This window comes from Eschrichtius robustus, chromosome 3, assembly GCF_028021215.1.
Source record: "Eschrichtius robustus isolate mEscRob2 chromosome 3, mEscRob2.pri, whole genome shotgun sequence".
Taxonomy (NCBI): Eukaryota; Metazoa; Chordata; class Mammalia; order Artiodactyla; family Eschrichtiidae; genus Eschrichtius; species Eschrichtius robustus.
The window spans coordinates 42879729-42900713 of NC_090826.1; the positions used below are offsets into that span (position 1 = coordinate 42879729).

Consider the following 20985-nt stretch of genomic DNA (forward strand, 5'->3'; position numbering starts at 1 on the left):
AGTGATGTTGAACACTTTTTCGCATACCTGTTGGCCATCATTCAGATCATCTGCCCATTTTTTGATCAAATTGTGGTTTTTTGCTGTTGAGTTGTATGAGTTCTTTATATATTTTGGATATTAACCCCTTATCGTATTTGCAAATATTTTCTCCCAATTTTTACAAGCCTTTTCATTTTGTTGATGGTTTCCTTTGCTGTGCAGAAGCTTTTTGGTTTGATGTAGTCCCACTTGTTTATTTTTGCTTTTGTTGCCTTTGAAAATCCTATTTCTCACATAGGATTTTTATTAAGAGTCTATTTGGTGATATGGCAAAATGCATCCCCAATAAAAATTTTATAGCAAATACAATAACGTTTCTTGTCAATTCATGTAAAAACTGAACCAAGTTATTTAAAAGTAAATTTAAGAAGGAAAGTTGGAATATCATCTTGTTTTATATAAGAAAGGAATTTCTTTATCCATTTACATCATATAGTTACAGGAATTATGCAATTCCTGTAACTATAAGGTTTATAACATTTTAAAATGCTTTTTAGTAAGAGGAAATTCATGCTTTAAAGCATGAAATGGACAGAGGTCATCTGAAATTAAGGATAGTAGATAGGATTGAAAACTTGAGTGTAAAGGAGGAAAATTAGAGTATCTACAGTGGAGAATAAGTGGAAAAATCTATATAATTTATTGGATTTAATTTACTGAAATAAAAAATAGTCAAAGCAGAAGTTATCAGAGAAATAATTATTTCTAAAGCCTCTGACTACCCATATAAGCCTAGATTATAGGATCTAGATCTATAGTTCATTGAAAACAAAATTCTCCTTATTCATGGTAGTTAGGTTCTATAAAGTTGCTGTGAAAACTGAATTAACAAATACTTAAACATTACTCCTAGGGGAAAATACAGGGTTAGGTTCCTGCAAGCCTCTGATTACAACATTTTCATCAAACAATGAATGTATTATATTATTCTGTGTGTGCTTTTGTTTAAAGACACTTCATAAGGTATAGTGCTGATTCATTAACATTGAACTCACAGCCGACAGCAGCAATATAACTCATAGCTGAGCAAAATTTATCTAGCACACACATTTTCTCTTTAAGGCATATCACAGCCATCTTGCACTTAGGAACACTAGACTGTTCTGCATTATGCTTGGGGACCATTTTAAACAGCGAACTTACCAACAAAAATTGCAAAAATGTAAAAATCATGGCACTAAATAAATCACAAAAAGGACTATTGTTTATAGTATGAGAGCTGCAGCAAAAAGGCAGAATGTTGCCTCGTTTGACCTCAGTTAAAAACATGCACTTCAACTCAAAATTTTCACCACTGCCCATATGCACATCTGTAAACAACCACAAAAGCACTGTGAGTGTTCATTTTTGTATTACAAATAAATGTTAGTGTGTAATGAATTCACAAATACAGAATCCACAAATAATGAAAATCCACTATAATTACTTTAGCAAGGTTTCAGATCCGTCTTTCATTGTAGAATTTAAATGGTTCTAAAAACAAGCAAAAAGAAACTTCCCAGAGACTCTTCTATTTATTTATTTTTTAACATGTAGCATTTAATTTCATTTTCATTGTGTTCAAATTTTCTTTCATCTCTTCTTTTAAAATATTATAATTTAATTTTTACTTTAAAAAACTGCTTCTTGAGGAATAATTGAAACACATTTTTGACACTTTTGACAAAGTTTTGACATATGTATAAATATACATCATCACAATCAAGATAATGAGCCTATTCATTACCCCGAAAGTATCTGTGTACCCTTTTGTAATCTCCCCTTCCCACCCTTCTCTGTCCCCCATCTCCAAGCAATCACTCGTCTGCTTTCTGTCACTGTAGATTAGTTTGCATTTTTTAAAGTTTTATGAAAATGAGATCATATAATATGAAGACTTTTTTTTGGCTTTTTTCTCTCAGCAGAATTTTGAAATTTATTCATGTTGCATGTATCAATAGTTTATTTCTCTTTATTGATGAGAGTTTTACATTGTATGAATATATTAACAACTTGTTTATCCATTTATCTGCTGATTGTCACTTGAGTTGTTTCTAGTTTGTAGTAGTTTTCTATTGCTGCATAACAAGTTACTACAATCTTAGCTGCTTAAAACAACACCCATTTATTAGTTTTTAGTCATGTAGGGCAAAAGTCCAGACACACTGTAGCCAAATTTCTCGGCTTACGGTATTATAAGTCTGAAATCAAGGTGTCTGCCAGGCTGCATTTCTTTTTTGTGGCTCTGGGGAAAAAGCCACTTCCGAGCTCATTTAGGTTGTTGACTAAATTTAGTTTCTTCTAGCTGTAGAACTGCGGTCCCCATTTTCTTTCTGGCTGTCAGTTAGGGGTCTCTCTCAGCTGCTAGAGGCTGTCTTCATTGTTTGCCTCATGGCTCCCTCCATCTTCAAACCAGTAGCAGAGAACTTTTCATACATGAATCCCCCTCATGCTTCAAATCCCTGACTTTACCAGTCTGACCACTAGACCCAGATTTAAAGGGCTCAGGTGATTAGGTCAGGGCCCTCAGGTCATCTCCCTACCTTAAACTCAACTGATTTGGGACCTTAATAACATCTGCACAATCTTTTTTTTTTTTTTTAATTTTTATTTATTTATTTATTTATTTATGGCTGTGTTGGGTCTTCGTTTCTGTGCGAGGGCTTTCTCTAGTTGCGGCAAGTGAGGGCCACTCTTCATCGCAGTGCACGGGCCTCTCACTATCGCGGCCTCTCTAGTTGCGGAGCACAGGCTCCAGACGCGCAGGCTCAGTAATTGTGGCTCACGGGCCTAGTTGCTCCGTGGCATGTGGGATCTTCCCAGACCAGGGCTCGAACCCATGTCCCCTGCATTGGCAGGCAGATTCTCAACCACTGCGCCACCAGGGAAGCCCCCATCTGCACAATCTTTTCGAAGTAGTACGTAGATTAGTACTTTTTTAATAACTGGGAGAAGGTAGGTGCATGTATACCAGGGGAATACATGCAGGAATCTTGGAACCAACTTAGAATTTTGCCTAACACACAGTTTTTGGCTGTTACAAATAAAGCTGCTATGAAAATTGTATGGATGTATATTTCTTTTTCCCTTGGATAGATATATAGGAATAGAATGGCTGAGTCACATGGTAGGCATATGTTTAACTTTTCATGAAACTGTCAAACTATTTTCCAAAGTGATTGTACCATTGTACATTCCCACCAGCAAGGTATGAGAGTTCCAATTCCTTGCCAGTCTTTGGTATGGTCAATCCTTAATTTTAGCTGTCCTAATTATGTGGGGAATCTTCTCATACACTTATTTGTCGTATATATATCTTGTTTGGTAAAGGGTATGTTCATAGAATTTGCTTATTTTTATTGGGTTGTTCATTTTGTCACTGTTGAGTTTTTCTTTATTTTTTACTGCTGAGTTTTGAGATTTCTTTATATATTCTGGATGCAAGTTCTTTTTTAAATTTAATTTTTATTGGATTATACTTGATATACAATGTTGTGTTAGTTTCTGCCATACAGCAAAGTGAATCAGTTATACATATACATGTATCCACTCTTTTTTAGATTCTTTTCCCATATAGGTCATTACCGAGTATTGAGTAGAGATCCCTGTGCTATACAGTAGGTTCTTATTAGTTATCTATTTGATATACAGTAGTGTGTATATGTTAATCCCAATCACCCAATTATGGATGCAACTTCTTAATCAGATATATGCTTTACTAAGATTATCTCCCAGTCTGTGGATTGTCTTTTCATTCTCTTAGTAGTGTCTTTTGAAGAGCAGATGTTTTAAAATTTGATTTGTCCATCTGTTCTTTTTGAATTGTGCTTTTGGTGTCATATCTAAGAAATCTTTGCCTAGCTCAATGTCACAAAGATATTTCCCCTATGTTTTCTACTAGAAATTTATAGTTTTAGGTATGTTTTGGTTTTGATTAATTTTGAGTTAAAATTTATGAGATATTTTGTGAGATATAGTTCTAAGTTTATTTTTTGCATATGGTTATCCAGTTGTTCCAGCACTACAGTATTGTCTTTGACACTTGGCCAAAACTCAGTTGTCTTCTTATATGTGGGTTTATTTCTGCAATCTCTATTTTGTACCATTGATCTATTCGTCTATCTTCATGCCAACACCATGCTGTTATGTTGTTGTTGTTTTGTTGTGTTGTGTTGTGTTTTTTAAATTGGAGTATAATTGCTTTACAATGTTGTGTTAGTTTCTGCTGTTCAACAAAGTCAATCAGCTGTATGTATACAGATATCCCCTCTCTCATGGACCATTCCACCCATCTAGGTCATCACAGAGCACCGAGCTGAGCTCCCTGTGCTATACAGCAGGTGCCACTAGCTACCTATTTTACACATGGTAGTGTATATATGTCAATCCCAATCTCTCATTTCATCCACGTTCCCCTTCCCCCTGTGTCCACCCGTCTGTTCTCTGTGTCTGCGTCTCTATTCCTGCCCTAAAAATAGGTTCATCTATACCACTTTTCTAGATTCAACACACATGCATTAATATATGATATTTCTTTTTTCTCTTTCTGACCCACTTCACACTGTATGTCGGACTCTAGGTCCTTCCACACCTCTTCAAATGACTCAATTTCATTCCTTTTTATGGCTGAGTAATATTACATTGTATATGTGTACCACATCTTCTTTATCCATTCATCTGTCAATGGACATTTAGGTTGTTTCCATGTCCTGGCTATTGTAAATAGTGCTCCAATGAACACGCGGGTACATGTGTCCTTTTGAATTATGGTTTACTCAGGGTATGTCCCAGTAGTGGGATTGCTGGGTCATATGGTAGTTCTATTTTTAGTTTTCAAAGGAACCATCATACTGTTCTCCACAGTGGCTGTATCAATTTACATTCCCACCAAGAGGGCAAGAGGGTTCCCTTTTCTCCATGCCCTCTCCAGCATTTATTGTTTGTAGATTTTTTGATGATGGCCATTCTGACCGCTGTGAGGTGATACCTCATTGTAGCATTTCTCTAATAATTAGTGATGTTGAGTATCTTTTCATGTGCCTCTTGGCCATCTGTATGTCTTCTTTGGAGAGATGTCTATTTAGGTCTTCTGCCCATTTTTTGATTGAGTTGTCTGTTTTTTAGATATTGAGCTACATGAGCTGTTTGTATGTTTTGGAGATTAATCCTTTGTCTGTTGATTCGTTTGCAAAAGTTTTCTCCCATTCTGAGTGTTGTCTTTTCATCTTGTTTATGGTTTCCTTTGCTATTAAGTTTAATTAGGTCCCATTTATTTATTTTTTTATTTTTATTACTCTAAGAGGTGGTTCAAAAAGATCTTGCTGTGATTTATGTCAAAGTGTGTTTCTCCTATGTTTTCCTCTAAGAGTTTTATAGTGTCTAATCTTACATTTAGGTGTTTAATCCATTTCGAATTTATTTTTGTATATGGTGTTAGGGAGTGTTCTAATTTCATTCTTTTACATATAGCTGTCCAGTTTTTCCAGCACCAGTTATTGAAGAGACTGTCTTTTCTCCATTGTATATTCCTGTCTCCTTTGTCACAGATCAGGTGACCATAGGTGCGTGGGTTTATCTCTGGACTTTCTATCCTGTACTATTGATCTATATTTCTGTTTTTGTGCCAGTACTATACTGTCTTGATTACTGTAGCTTTGTAGTATAGTCTGAAATCAGGGAGCCTGATTCCTCCAGCTCTGTTTTTCTTTCTCAAAATTGCTTTGGCTATTCAGGATCTTTTGTGTTTCCATACAAATTGTAATATTTTTTGTTCTAATTCTGTGAAGAATGCCCTTGGTAATTTGATAGGGATTGCATTGAATCTGTAGATTGCTTTGGGTAGTATAGTCATTTTTGAAATATTGATTCTTCCAATCCAAGAACATGGTATATTTCTCTACCCGTTTGTGTCATCTTTGATTTCTTTCATCAGTGTTTTATAGTTTTCTGCATACAGGTCTTTTGCCTCCTTAAGTAGGTTTATTCCTAGGTATTTTACTCTTTTTATTGTGATGGTAAGTGGGATTGCTTCCTTAAATTCTCTTTGTGATCTTTTGTTGTTAGTGTATAGGAATGCAAGAGATTTCTGTGCATTAATTTTGTATCCTGCAACCTTACCAAATTCATTGATTAGTTCTAGTAGTTTTCTGGTGACATCTTTAGGATTTTCTATGTGTAGTATCATTGTCATCCGCAAACAGTGACAGTTTTACTTCTTCTTTTCCAATTTGTAGTCCTTTTATTTCTTTTCTTCTCTGATTGCCGTGGCTGACTTCCAAAACTATGTTCAATAAGAGTGGTGAGAGTGGACATCCTTGTCTTGTTCCTGATCTTCGAGGAAATGCTTTCAGTCCTTCACCATTGAGAATGATGTTTGCTGTGGGTTTGTTGTATACAGCCTTTATTACATTGACGTAGGTTCCCTCTATGCCCACTTTCTGGAGAGTTTTTATTATAAATGGGTGTTGAATTTTGCCAAAGCTTTTTCTGCATCTATTGAGATGATCATATGGCTTTTATTCTTTAATTTGTTAATATGGTGTATCACATTGGTTGATTTGCATATATTGAAGAATCCTTGCATCCCTGGGATAAATCCCACTTGATCGTGGTGTATGATCCTTTGAATGTGTTGTTGGATTCTGTTTGCTAATATTTTGTTGAGGATTTTTGGGTCTATGTTCATCAGTGATATCAATCTGTAATTTTCTTTCTTTGTGATATCTTTGTCTGGTTTTGGTATCAGGGTGATGGTGGCCTTGTAGAATGAACTTGGCAGTGCTCCTCCCTCTGCAATTTTTTGGAAGAGTTTGAGAAGGATAGGTGTTAGCTCGTCTCTAAATGTTTGATAGAATTCACCTGTGAAACCATCTGGTCCTGCACTTTTGTTTGTTGGAAGATCTTTAATTACAGTTTCAATTTCAGTGTTTGTGATTGGTCTGTTTATATTTTCTAATTCTTCCTGGTTCAGTCTTGGAAAGTTGTACCTTTCCAAGAATTTGTCCATTTCTTCCAGGTTGTCCATTTTATTGGCATATAGTTGCTTGTAGTAGTCTCTTATGATCCTTCGTATTTCAGCGGTGTCAGGCATAATTTCTCCTTTTTCATTTCTAATTTCATTGATTTGAGTCCTCTCCCTTTTTTTCTTGATGAGTCTAGCTAAAGGTTTATCAGTTTTGTTTATCTTCTCAAAGAACCAACTGTTAGTTTTAGTGTTCTTTGCTGTTGTTTTCTTCATTTCTATTTCATTTATTTCTGCTCTGATCTTTATGATTTCTTTCCTTCTACTGACTTTGGGTTTTATGTTTATTCTTTTTTCTCTAGTTTCTTTAGGTGTAAGGTTAGATTTTTTATTTGAGATTTTTCTTGTTTCTTGAGGAGAGATTGAATTACTATAAACTTAGAACTGCTTTTGCTGAGTCCCATAGGTTTTGGGTCATCATGTTTTTGTTTTCATTTGTTTCTGTGTATTTTTAAAATTTCCTCTTTGATTTCTTCAGTGATCTTTTTGTTATTTAGCACTGTTTAGCCTCCATTTGTTTGTGTTTTTACAGTTTTTTTCCTGTAATTGATTTCTAATCTCATAGCATTGTGGTTGGAAAAGATGCTTGATATGATTTCAATTTTCTTATATTTTCCAAGGCTTGATTTGTGACCCAAGATGTGATCTATTCTGGAGAATGTTCGATGTGCACTTGAGAAGAAAGTGTATCCTGCCACTTTCAGGTGGAATGTCCTATAAATATCAATTAAATCTATCTAGTCTATTGTGTCATTTAAAGCTTGTGTTTCCTTGTTTATTTTCTGTCTGGATGTTCTGTCCACTGGTGTAAGTGGGGTGTTAATGTTCCCCACTGTTATTGTGTTACTGTTGATATCCCCTTTTATGGCTGTTAACGTTTGCCTTATGTATTGAGGTGCTCCTATGTTGGGTGCATAAATATTTATAATTGTTACATCTTCTTGGATTGATCCCTTGATCATTATGTAGTGTCCTTCCTTGTCTCATGTAGCAGTCTTTATTTTAAAGTCTATTTTATCTGATATGAGTATTGCTACTCTAGCTTTCTTGTGATTTCCATTTGCATAGAATATCTTTTCCATCCCCTCACTTTCAGTCTGTATATGTCCCTAGGGCTGAAGTGGATCTCTTATATGCTGCATAAATATGGGTCTTGCTTTTGTATCCATTCAGCCAGTCTGTGCCTTTTGGTTGGAGCATTTAATCCATTTACATTTAAGGTAATTAGCAACATGTATTTTCCCATTACCATTTTCTTAATTGTTTTGGGTTTGTTTTTGTGGGTCTTTTTCTTCTCTTGTGTTTCCTGCCCAGAGAAATTCCTTTAGTGTTTATTGTAAAGCTGGTTTGGTGGTGCTGTATTCTCTTAGCTTTTGCTTGTCTGTAAAGCTTTTGATTTTTCTGTCAAATTTGAATGAGATCCTTGTTGGGTAGAGTAATCTTGGTTGTAGCTTTTTCCCTTTCATCACTTTAAATATATCCTGCCACTCCCTTCTGGCCTTCAGAGTTTCTGCTGAAAAATCAGCTGATAACCTTATGGGGATTCCCGTGTATGTTATTTGTTGCTTTTCCCTTGCTGCTTTTAATATTTTTTCCTTTAATTTAATTTTTGTTAGTTTGATTAATATGCATCTTGGTTTGTCTCCTATGGTTTATCCTGTATGGGAGTCTCTGTGCTTCCTGGACTTGGGCAGCTATTTCCTTTCCCATGTTAGGGAAGTTTTCAACTATAATCTCTTCATATGTTTTCTCAGACCGTTTCTCTTTCTCTTCTTCTTCTGGGACCACTATAATTCGAATGTTGGTGCATTTTGTGTTGTCCCAGTGGTCTCTGAGATTGTCTTCAATTCTTTTCATTCTTTTTTCTTTATTCTGCTCCTTGGCAGTTATTTCCACCATTCTATCTTCCAGCTCACTTTTCATTCTTCTGCTTCAGTTATTCTGCTATTGATTCCTTCTAGTGTATTTTTCATTTCAGTTATTGTGTTGTTCATCACTGTTTGCTTGTTCTTTAGTTCTTCTAAGTCCTTGTTAAACATCTCTTGTATTTTCTCGATCTGTGCCTCAATTCTATTTCTGAGATTTTGGATCATCTTTACTATCATTACTCTGAATTCTTTTTCAGGTAGGTGCCTATTTCCTTTTCATTTATTTGATCTTGTAGGTTTTTACCTTGCTCCTTTGTCTGTAACATACTTCTTTCTTGTCTCATTTTTTTTGATGGGTAGAACTGTGTTCTTGTCTTGTTGGTTGTTTGGCCTGAGGCATCCAGCACTGGAGTTTGCAGGCAGTGGGATAGAGCTGCGTCTTGGTGCTGAGATGAGGACCCCCGGGAGACCTCATTCCAATTAATATTCCCTGAGGTCTGAGTTTTTCTGTTAGTCCACCAGTTTGGACTTCTTTCTCCCACCACAGGAGCTCTGGCCTGTCCCCCAGCCTGGGAACCAAGACCCACAAGTCATGCAGTGCTGCAAAAAAGAAAAAGTAACAAGGAAAAAGGAGCAGAACAATAACAAAGAATAAAAAATAAATTAAATTAGAGAAATAAAAAATATATTAGAAAAAATAAAAACGAATGAACAACAAAGCAAACAAGAACAAAGGAAAACAGAACCACAACAGTTAAAAAAAAAAAAAAAAAAGCCAGAAAAGCCTTGGTGGCGGGGATGGGGGAATTGTTGGGGAGGGCGGGCTTAGGCTCAGGATCTGCATGGCTGTAAAAGGCCTTGGGGGCCATGCTTAGTCTCATGACCTGCGTGGGTTGATGGGTCCCCAGAGGGCAGAGGTTCAGGCCCGGGACCTCAGCAGGCTCACCGGGACCTGAGCTGGCATGGGAAATGCTGGCCACATTCCCCTCCAATCCCCCAATCTCCCGAAGGTCTCTCCCTGTCCCAGCTGATTCCCTCACTGTGAGTTGGAACCCCTCCTCTTCCCCAGCTGCCCCTCAGTGACACCAGTCCCATCCTACCTCCACTTTTCCTTCCCCCCTCCTTCCCCACAACATCCCACCCAGTTGCACGGGGATTCCTCCCATCCCTTTAGGTCTCCGAGGTCCCCCACCAGCGCCTGGTAGGTGCCCTGGTTGTCAATACCATGCTGTTTTGATTACTATTTTAATTATAATAAGTCTTTAAATCAGGTAGTTATCCCTCCAACTTTTTCTTCTTTTTTTAGAGGTGTTTTAACTATTCTCGGTCTTTTGCATTTCCGTCTGAATTTTAGAACCACCTTATCAATTTTTATAAAAAAGCCTACTGGAATTTTGATTGGCATTGCATTGAAACTATAGATCAATTTAGGGAGAATTAATATCAGAACAGCAGTATCTCTTTCAACTCAGGAGCAAGGTATGTGTCTCTTTTTATTTAGGTCATCCTTAATTCCTCTTAGCAATATTTTGTAGTTGCCTATGTACAGGCTTTTCACATCTTTTATCAGATTTATCCCTAAGTATTTCATATTTTTATGCTGTTGCAAATGGTAATTTTTGAACATTTCAGTTTCCAATTGTTTTTTGTTTTTTTTGTTTTTTTCTTATCCTAAACAGAAGGAAGGCAAACATTATGGCACTTCTTTTTTTTTTTTTTGAATTTTTGAATTTTATTTTTTTAGACAGCAGGTTCTTATTAGTCATCAATTTTATACACATCAGTGTATACATGTCAATCCCAATCACCCAATTCATCACACCACCATCCCAACCCACCCGCGGCTTTCCCCCCTTTGTGTACATACATTTGTTCTCTACCTCTGTGTCTCAACTTCTGCCCTTCCAATTGTTTTTGATAGTATATAGAAAGACTTTTCTTTTTGTTTTGTCTTTTAAAAAATTTTTATTTTATTGTGGTAAGAACACTTAACATGAAATCTACCCTCATAAATTTTTAAGTGTGTAATACAGTACTGTTAACTATAGGCACAGTGTTGTACAGCAGATCTCTAGAACTTATCCATCTTGCATAGTTAAGACTTTATGCCTATTGATTAGCAACTCTTCATTTCCTTCCTTCCTCCAGCCCCTGGCAACCACCACTCTATGTTTCTATGAGTTTGATTGTACCTCATATAAATGGAATTACACAGTATTTGTCCTAATGTGACTGACTTATTTCACTTAGGATAATGTCCTTCAGGTTCATCCATGTTGTCATATTTTGCAGGATTTCGTTCTTTTTTAAGGCTGTATGTATATACTACATTTTCTTTATCTATTCATACACTGGTGGATGTTTAGTTTTTTTTACACATTTTAGCTGTTGTGAATAGTGCTGTACTGAACATTGGAGTGCTAATGTGTCTTTGAGATCTTGTTTTTATTTCTTTTGGATAAATACCCATAGTAGGATTGCTGAATCATATGGTAGTTCTAATTTTAATTTTTTGAGGAAACTCAATACTGTTTTCCATAGGAGCTGCACCACTTTGCATTTCCACCAACAGTGTACAAGAGTTCCAATTTCTCTGTATCCTCTTTTGTGTTGTTGTTGTTGTTGTTGAAAACAGTCATTCTAACTGGTGTGAGGTTATATCTCGTTATGGTTTTGATTGACATTTCCCTAAGCGTTAGAGATGTTGAACATCTTTTTATATGCCTATTGGCCATTTATATGTCTTCTTTGGAGAAATGTCTATTCAAGTCTTTAGCCCATTTTTAAGTTGGGTTATTAGCTTTTTTGCCATTGAGTTGTAGCTTTTATATTTTGGAAATTAACCTCTTATGGTTTGTAAATATTTTTTCCATACTGTATGTTGCCTTATCACTCTGTTGATTGTTTCCTTTGCTGTGCAGAAACTTTTTAGTTTGATATAGTCCCAATTGTCTATTTTTGCTTTTTTAATCTATGCTTTTGGTGTCATATTCATGAAATAATTGCAAAGACTAATGTCATGAAACATTTTTTCTGTTTTCTTCTAGGAGTTAACAGTACCAGAAGACAATTTGTTTTTGTATATTGTTCTTGTATCCTGCAATCTTATTAAACTCACTTATTTTTGTACTAGTTTATTTAAAATTCCACAGGATTTTCTACATAGATGATCATGTTCTCTGTGTGTCTTAGTCAATTCGAGCTGCTATAACATAATACCACAAACTGGATGTATTATAAACAACAGAAATTTATTTCTCACAGTTCTGGAAGCTGTAAATCTGATATCAGGGGGCCGAAATTATCAAGTTTTGTGTCTGGTAAGAGCCCTCTTCTTGCTTCTTGATGTGTTCTCAAGTGGTGGAAGGGGCTAGGGAGCTTTGTGGGATCTTTTTCATAAGAGCACTAATCCCTTTCACAAGGTCTCCACTCTCATGACCTAACCACTTCTTGAAGGCCCCACCTCCTAAAACCATCACATTGGGCATTAGGATTTCAACATATGAATTTGGGGGGCACAGAAACATTCAGACCAAAGCACTGAGAATATAACTCTTATTTTTTCCATTTTACTCTAGGTGCCTTTTACTTCTTTTTCATACCTGGTTGCACTGGCTAGACCCTTCAGTGCAGTGTTGAATAGAAGTTGTAAGAGTGGACATCCCTGTATTGTTACTGATTTTAGGAGGAAAGCATTCAATCTTTCACCATTAAGTCTGATGTTTTCAATAAATGACTTTTATCAGGTTGGGGAGCCTGATAACTAGGATAGAGATTCCCTTCTATCCTAGTTTCTGAGAGCTTTTTTTTTTTTAAATCAGGAATGGATGTTTCAAAATTTTTCATGTCTATTGACACAGATCCATATTGATCACATGGATTTTCTTTTCTAACTTCTTTTTTCTTTTTTTTTTTAAATCATCACCTTTTTTGACGAGGATTCTTTCTTTCTTTCTTTATGGCTGTGTTGGGTCCTCGCCTCTGTGCAAGGGCCCTCTCCAGTCGCGTCAAGTGGGGGCCACTCCTCATCGTGGCACATGGGCCTCTCACCACCACGGCCTCTCTTGTTGCGGAGCACAGGCTCCAGACGTGCAGTGCAGGCTCAGCAATTGTGGCTCACGGGCCCAGCCGCTCTGCGGCATGTGGGATCTTCCCAGACCAGGGCTCAAACCCGTGTCCCCTGCATTGGCAGGCAGACTCTCAACCACTGCGCCACCAGGGAAGCCCTCTAACTTCTTAATATGGTGAATTGCATTGATTGGTTTTTTCATGGTAAACCAACCTTGTTTTCTTGTGATAAACCCTACTTGGTCATGATGTATTATCCTTTTAATATAATGTTGGACTTAATTTGCTAAAATATTGTTTAGAATTTTGCATCTGTGTTCACAGATGCATTTTGCATATCTGTTCAGTTTGTAATTTCCTCTCTTTCTCTCTCTCACTTCTCTCTCTCTCTCTCACTTCTCTCTCTCTCCCTCTTTTTTTCCCTGGCTTTGGTATCAGGGTAATGTCAGCCTCATAGGATAAATCAAAAAAGAATTCTCTTGTCTTCAAATTTTTGGAAGCATTTGTGTAGAATTAATACTATTTTTTCCCTTAAAGTGTTTGGTAGAGTTTACCAGTGAAGCACCTGGACATAGAGTTTCTTTTTAAGAACTTTAACTACAATTTCAATTTATTTAATAGATGTGTGTCTATCTATGTTATCTATTTCTTCTTGAGTGAACTTTGAAAATTTATATATTTTAAGGAATTTTCCCTTTCATCTAAGTTGTTAGATTTATTAACATAAAACTGTTCATAATATTGCCTTATTATTCTTTTAATATCTGTAGAATCTGTAGTAATGTAACATCTCTCATTTCTTTTTTTTTTATAAATTTATTTATTTATTTTTGGCTGCGTTGGGTCTCTGTTGCTGGGCTCAGGCTTTCTTTAGCTGTGGCAAGCAGGGGCTACTGTTCGTTGTGCTGCATGGGCTTCTCATTGCAGTGGCTTCTCTTGTTGCAGAACACAGGCTCTAGGCATGTGGGCTTCAGTGGTTGTGGCATGCAGGCTCAGTAGTTGCGGCTTGTGGGCTCTAGAGTGCAGGCTCAGTAGTTGTGGAGCATGGACTTAGTTGCTCTACAGCATGTGGGATCTTCCTGGACCAGGGCTCAAACCCATGTCCCCTGCATTGACAGGCAGATTCTTAACCACCGCACCACCAGTGAAGCCCTCTCATTTCTGATATTGATAATTTGTGCCTTTTTTCTTTTTATTGGTCAGTCTAGCTAGAAGTTTATCAATTATATAGATCTCAAAGAATCAGGTTTTTGTTTCATTGATTTTCTTTATTGTTTTTCTGTTTTCTATTTCATTGGTTTTCACCTGGTCTTTAGATTTTTTTCTTTTCTTTACTTTGGGCTTAATTTGCTCTACTTACTTTAGTTTTTAAGGTTATTCACACATTTTTTCCCTAATGCTGCAGTTTTTTGGTATTGATTTTCCCCTATATACTGCTTTAGTGGCATCCCACAAATCCTGATATGTTGTGTTTCATTTCATTTGGGTTGAGTGTTCTGTAAATGTCAATTACATCCATGATGACACATGGCTTCCAAAGTTCCCTGGGGTTCATCTCCATCCCAGTCAAGCCTAAAGGGAGAAAGAACATGGAGAAAGGTGCTTGGGAGGTTTTTATGACATCATTTCCATTCAAATTCCATTGGTTAGAACTCAGTCGCATGGCTTCACCTAATGGTATGGGAAGCTGGGACATGTAGTCTAGCCTTTTGCCTGGGGAGAAGAGGAAAATACATTTGGACAAACAGCCAGAAACCTCTTTCTATTCTCTGGAAGGGCTTGTATAAGATAAGAAATACTTGAATCATGGGTATACAGTAGAAATTGTAAAGTTATTGGGGCCTGCTGTTTTCTTTGGGGGAAATTTTGTAACTGTTGATTCAGTTTAATGGATACATGTTCATTTAGGTTTTCTATTCTTGAGTCACTTTTTGTAAGTCACTTTTTAGGTATATATAATTTAGTATAAGTTTTAGAATATACTAGCATAAATTTGTTGAAAGTATTTTCTTATTTTAATTTCTGCTGTAACTGTAATTATGTTCTTTCTTCACCTTTGAAATTGTTTACCTGTGCCTTCTTTTTTAAAATTTGGTTACTCTTACTAGAGATTTGTTAATCTTGTTAGTGTTTACCTAAAATCTTAATATTTTTTCACTAATTTCTGTTCTTTTTTATTTCCTTCCTCCACATTATTTGGACTCACTTTGCTTATCTTTTTCAACTTGCAATTTGAATGCTAAGCTCATTTTTTTTTCAGCTTTTTTTTCCCCCTTGAATTTGTCTTCAGCTTTGTTGCTGCAAGCATTTATACATAGTGCTTCATTATCGATTAGTTTTATGTAATTTCCAAATTTCCATTGATTTCTTTTTTAATGCAAGAGTTATTTACAGTGTGATTAAAAATTTCCAAGTATGGCAGCTTTTCCTAGAGTATGTATTAGGTTACTAATTTAAAATTAATTATATTATTGTCAGAGAATGTGGTATCTGTAATAATCCTATAAAACTGTTGAGTCTTCCTTTATGGCCTGGTATATGCATGCTGTTTGAGATGTCATCTTCTTTACTATGTTAGTAATTCCTTGCAACATTATCTTATTTATTCCTTATTCTAATTATGTGAGACATAATATGACTCCCATTTTTCAAATAATAACATTAAAATCCAACCAGCATAATAAGTATCTCTTCCAAGTACAAGTTCTTCCTAGTTAGCTTTGTATTCAATCAGAGCAACCACCAACTAAAAAAAAAAAAATCAGTGTGGTCAACTTTTTATACCAGTTGCATATGAGCCCTGCTTATATTTCATTATAGATTTTTAAACCTCAGGGTAAGGATTCATTCTTACTTCAATGGCCTTTTATCCCTCCCTTGGTGTCTCAAACAGTATCTCACACATATTTGGTGTTCAATAAGCATTTGTTGAACTGGAGTAAACCTGAGATTGAAATCTGGCAAAACCCTAGGAGAGTATAATAAACAGGTATTGAATACTCAAAAAATAAAACCAAACATTCAGTTCTGGAATCACTACAAAAGATAATCTGAAACTACTCCTGACACAAATATATAGTAATTCTGGTTAAAGATATAGGCATAGATACAGATAAGTAACATCTATATCCATGTCTATATTTATCTATATCCTTTATATATCTATATATATCCATATGTAGATATGTTAAAGGATATGTGTATATCTAGCTATAGATAGATAGGTTAAAGGATAGACAGACTGGGGAAGAGGAACCTATAAAGGCAATAACATTATAGACAGAGAAATGGGAAAAAACCAAGTGAATTAATTTTACTTATGCCAAGGTAAGAGAGAGAGAGAATGGTCAATAGTGACCTTTCAATTGTGTGTTAATGAAGTTATTAATGACCTTGGGAATAGAAGTTGTGAAGTAGAAATTCTCATTTTAAGAGTTTTGGCTGCAAATGGTAAGAAAAGGATCAACTGTAAGCTGGAGGTTACTGTGCATAGAGAGAAAGTTTTGTTTATCTTAAGGTGAAAGAGTCATACCCTGGTTTAGGATTTAATATCTTTGGCTAGCTATCTCTTACTCATTCTGTAAGATTTAGCTCAGGTGTTCTCTAAGAAACTGTTCCTGCACTTAGTCAAAGTGCCTCTGTTGTCTTAGTGCTGTCAACAAGTCATTATCATAGCAATTAGAATATTGTAACAAATATTCTGTTTAAATGTTGTACCCTCCAGATTTTAAACTCTATGACCATGTGTTACTTATCTTTCAGTCACCAATTCTTTTTTGTTGTTGTTGTTCGTTTATTTATTTATTTATTGGCTACGTTGGGTCTTCATTGCTGCATGTGGGCTTTCTCTAGTTGTGACGAGCAGGGACTACTCTTTGTTACAGTGTGCAGGCTTCTCATTGCAGTGGCTTCTCTTGTTGCAAAGCACAGGCTCTAGGGCATGTGGGCTTCAGTAGTTGTGGTGCGTGGGCTCAGTAGTTGTAGCTCACAGGCTCTAGAGCACAGGCTCAGTAGTTGTGGCACATGGGCTCTGTAGTTGTGGCTCATGGGCTCTAGAGCGCAGGGTCAGTAGTTGTGTCACATGGGCTTAGTTGCTCCGCACCATGTGGTTTCCTCCCGGAACAGGGATCGAACCTGTGTCCCCTGCATTGGCAGGTGGACTCTCAACCACTGTGCCACCAGAGAAGTCCTCAGTCACCAATTCTTGGCAAGGGTTTGGCAATAGAAAGTTCTCAAACCATGTTTAACTAGACTATGGAGTTTTAAAAAATTTTTCTCCTATCTTTTTACAGATCTTCCTGTATCTGTATTTTGTATTTATTTCTTCCATTATAATGCCTATAATACCTTTTTAATTACACTTATTCTTTTTCACATATATGAACTTCCTACTAAACCACATACCTACGGACTTCCCTGGTGGTCCAGTGGTCCACACTTCTACTGCTGGGGGTGCAGATTTGATCTCTGGTCGGGGAACTAAGATCCCGCATGCTGAGTGGCACAGCCAAAAAAACAAGAAAAAACCCACATACCTTTATTATTCATTTTTCTAATACTAACATCTAGCACAGTGCCTATCGTTTATTCATTAAATAGTCAATCATTTTTGAGTAACCAGTCATTATTCTAAACTCTAAGAATACCAGAGTGAAAAAGATTTATCTTCTGGTAGAAGAAGACAGACAATAGACAGTAAACCAATAAGTAAAGAAGACTATTTATTATAGCAATTATTAAAGACAAAGAAACAGGGTCATATAATAAAGTGACTGTTGAAAATGAGGAGTCATTACTTTAGATAGCATACTTAAGGGCAGAGTCAAGAAAGTAAAAATCCTACCTCTGTATATAGTGTTTCTTTAACTTATATATTGACTAAATCTTCAAAGTGAGAGGGGATCTTAATGATCATAGAGTCAAGCCTTTTCATTTTACAGATTGATTTATAGATAAAGTGTGATTTGTTGGAGATATTAGAAAATATGTAATTTGTCTTTCTCTTGGTAAAGTGGTTTGGGAACTTTCATATTCTCTATAGCTCACTGGGATTCCCCTGAGATATAAATGGCCCATTTAAACCAAGGACTAGAATGGTGTTTTACTAATCACACCTATTTTCTTCCCTAATGGAGAATTACAAAAAGGATAAAGAGGAGGGAAGAGATCTTAAGGAGGAGAAAGCTAAATAGGCTGTAAACACAGTGATAACAATAGAGAAGTTGCTACAATGAGACTTGTACAAAGTAAAGGAGTCAAGAATCACATATGAAGATTAAAAATTTTTGTTCCTGATTTTTCTAAGATTCTCGTGCTAGAAAATCTGAATGTACAGAAAGGTCTGGAGTGGAAAATTATAACTAAGCCCTTACCCCAGGAGTAGCCAGTATTGATTATTTACCTTATAAAAGTATGTTTTTCCCTCTTTCTTTTCTTTCTTTTTTTTTTTTTTTACAAAATTGAGATCCTATTGTTTTTATATTTTTTATATTTGAGAAAACCAGAAAAGTAAAAAGAAAAGGACAAAGAATAACAAACATTCATGTAATCTTCTACTAAATAAATATTTTTTCATCATATAAACTTCAGATTTTTAATTTTTTAAAGAAAACATTACAGATAAAGTCTTAAGTTTATATTCAATCCATAGTCCCATTCCCCTCATTTCCTCCCCAGACACAACTAATATCATGAGTATGGTGTATTTTAATACTTCTGTCACATTGTTTTTTAAAAAGTATTATTTTGTGTTTCCTTTTAATGTGCATAAATGGAATCAGTATGTGATTAGAATAATTGAATATAAATTTATGGAAATCACTTTATTCACTGAACACTAGGTTTTTCAGTTCTATTTATGATGATACATATCGATCTAGTTTATTCATAAGTCATAAGTTTTAAGCTTGAATTTTCACTGAACACATCTCTATAACCAGCACCCTGTTCAAGAAACAGTATGTTAATTACCAGCATCCCTGAACTCCCCCCGATGTCTTTGTTTGCCTTCTTTTGCCCAACATTATTTATGAAATTTATCCACTTTGTTGTGCATAGTTGTACTCTATTCTTTCTCATTGTTATAGAACATTTTGTTTCTTTAAATCAATTAAACTTTTAAAATTTATCCGTTTAACTATCAGTTGGCCTTTGGGTAGTTTCCAGTTTGTGTCTCTATCAACATACACACATAAAAGTGATGCTATCAACATTCTAGCATATATTTTTAAGAAAATATATATGTACTTCAGTTTGGTATATATCTAAGAATTGCTGGGTCATAGGGTATGTATATGTTCAGCTTTAATAATAGTGCCAAACAGTTTTCCAAAGTATTATAGAAAATTACATTCCCACCAACAGTGAGTGAGAATTCATGTTACTCTGCCACCTTGACAGCACTTGATATTTTCCATCTTTTTCATTTTAGGCATCATACAGGGTTGTCGTATTGACTCGTTGTGGTTTAATTTGCATTTCTGTGATTATTAATGAAGTTTTCATATATTTATTGGCCATTTAGATATCCTGTTTTATGATACCCTTAAGTATTTAGCATTTATACTTAACTGTTTCTCTAACAAAATCTAAAGATATTCATTGTCTATACTAGGTAAGGATGGACTTTAGCAATTTTTAAATTACTATTGTCCCTCATTTATTGGTTGTATGCCTTTGAGCAAGTTACTTAACCTCATTTTTGCCTCATCTGTTTCCTCATCTGTAAAGTGGGGAAATAATAATACTTAGCTTATAGAGTTGTGAGAATTAAATGAGTGAATATATATATAATCACTTTGAACGTGCCTGGCATATAGTATTTGCTGTATAAATATTAGATTATTATTATTGTTGTTATTGGTGAAAGAATAGACAATGTATACCAAGGGGACAGAATAGAGATTCCAGAAATAGACAGAGACAAATATAGGTAGCTGATTTTTGACAAGGGTGCAACAGCAACTCTATGAAGAAAGGATGGTCTTTTCATCAAATAGTGTTGGAATCACTGAATACACATATCCCAAAACAAAAAAAAACAAAAAAAACTTGACCCCTGCCTCTCGCCTTATGCAAAAATTAATTCAAAATGAATCATGAATTAAATGTAAAACATAAAACTAGAAATATTTTATAGGAAAACATAGAAGAAAATCTTTCTGACCTGCAAAGAGTTCTTAGATACAGCCCATAGCACAAACCATAAAAGAAAAAAGTTGATAAATTGGATATCACTCAAATTAAAAAGTTTTGCTCTGTGAAAGACGCTATTAAGAAAATTGAAAAGACAAGCCACAGCTGGGAGAAAATATTTCCAAATCATGTATCTGACCAAGGATTTGTATCCAGAATATATAAAGAATTCTAAAAAATCAGCAAAGATTTGAACAAATACTTCACTGAATAAGATATTTGGATGGCAAATAAGCATGTGGAAAGATGCTCAACATAATTATTCACTAAGGAAATGTAAATTAAAACAGGGGTCCCAAAAGAGAGAATAGAGAAGTAGCAGAGAAGCAATATTAAGAGATGCAGCTTAAAAAAGGTTTTTTCTTTTCCTTTTTTTAAAGGAAGATACCACTGTATCTCCACAGTAAGATACCACTGTGCATCTATTAGGATGGCTGAAATGAAACTGACAATATCAAGTGGTAGCCATGATACAGAGCAACTGAAACTGTTGTATTTGCTGGTGGGAAAGCAAGACAGAACAACCACTTTGGAAAGCAGTTTGGTAGTTTCTTATAAATTTGAATATATACTTGCTATATGACCCTACTGAAATAAAAACTTATGTTCAAATAAGCAACTGTATGCAAATGTATAGTATGCCTTATTCCTAACAACCCCAAACTGGAAACAACCAAACGTCTCTTAGCTGGGGAATAAACTGTGGTCCATCTATAAAATGGAATGTTACTCAGCAATAAAAAGAAACAAACTACTGATACATGCAACAACATGGATGAATCTCAAATGCATTATGCTAAGTTAAAAAAGCCA

The 20985-nt window shown here is 35.4% G+C and overlaps 1 protein-coding gene across 4 annotated transcripts in view; it reads left to right on the forward strand.

Annotated features, from left to right (window-relative positions):
- Window positions 1–20985, forward strand: part of C3H1orf185 (chromosome 3 C1orf185 homolog) — a 240986-nt gene that overhangs the window by 190572 nt on the left and 29429 nt on the right. The window contains exon 5 of one of the 4 annotated variants that reach the window (XR_011073390.1): window positions 11958–12127. The exons of 1 other annotated variant lie outside the window; for it this stretch is intronic. Coding sequence is in view for 1 of the 3 variants with exons in the window: in XM_068537969.1 (XP_068394070.1) it covers window positions 14640–14655 (16 nt within the window). In the remaining 2 variants the exon portion in view is untranslated. Of the gene's footprint in view, window positions 1–11957; window positions 12128–12174; window positions 12231–14639; window positions 14656–20985 lie in introns of those variants that run through there. 2 more of the 4 variants (XR_011073392.1, XM_068537969.1) reach the window with 2 other exon arrangements.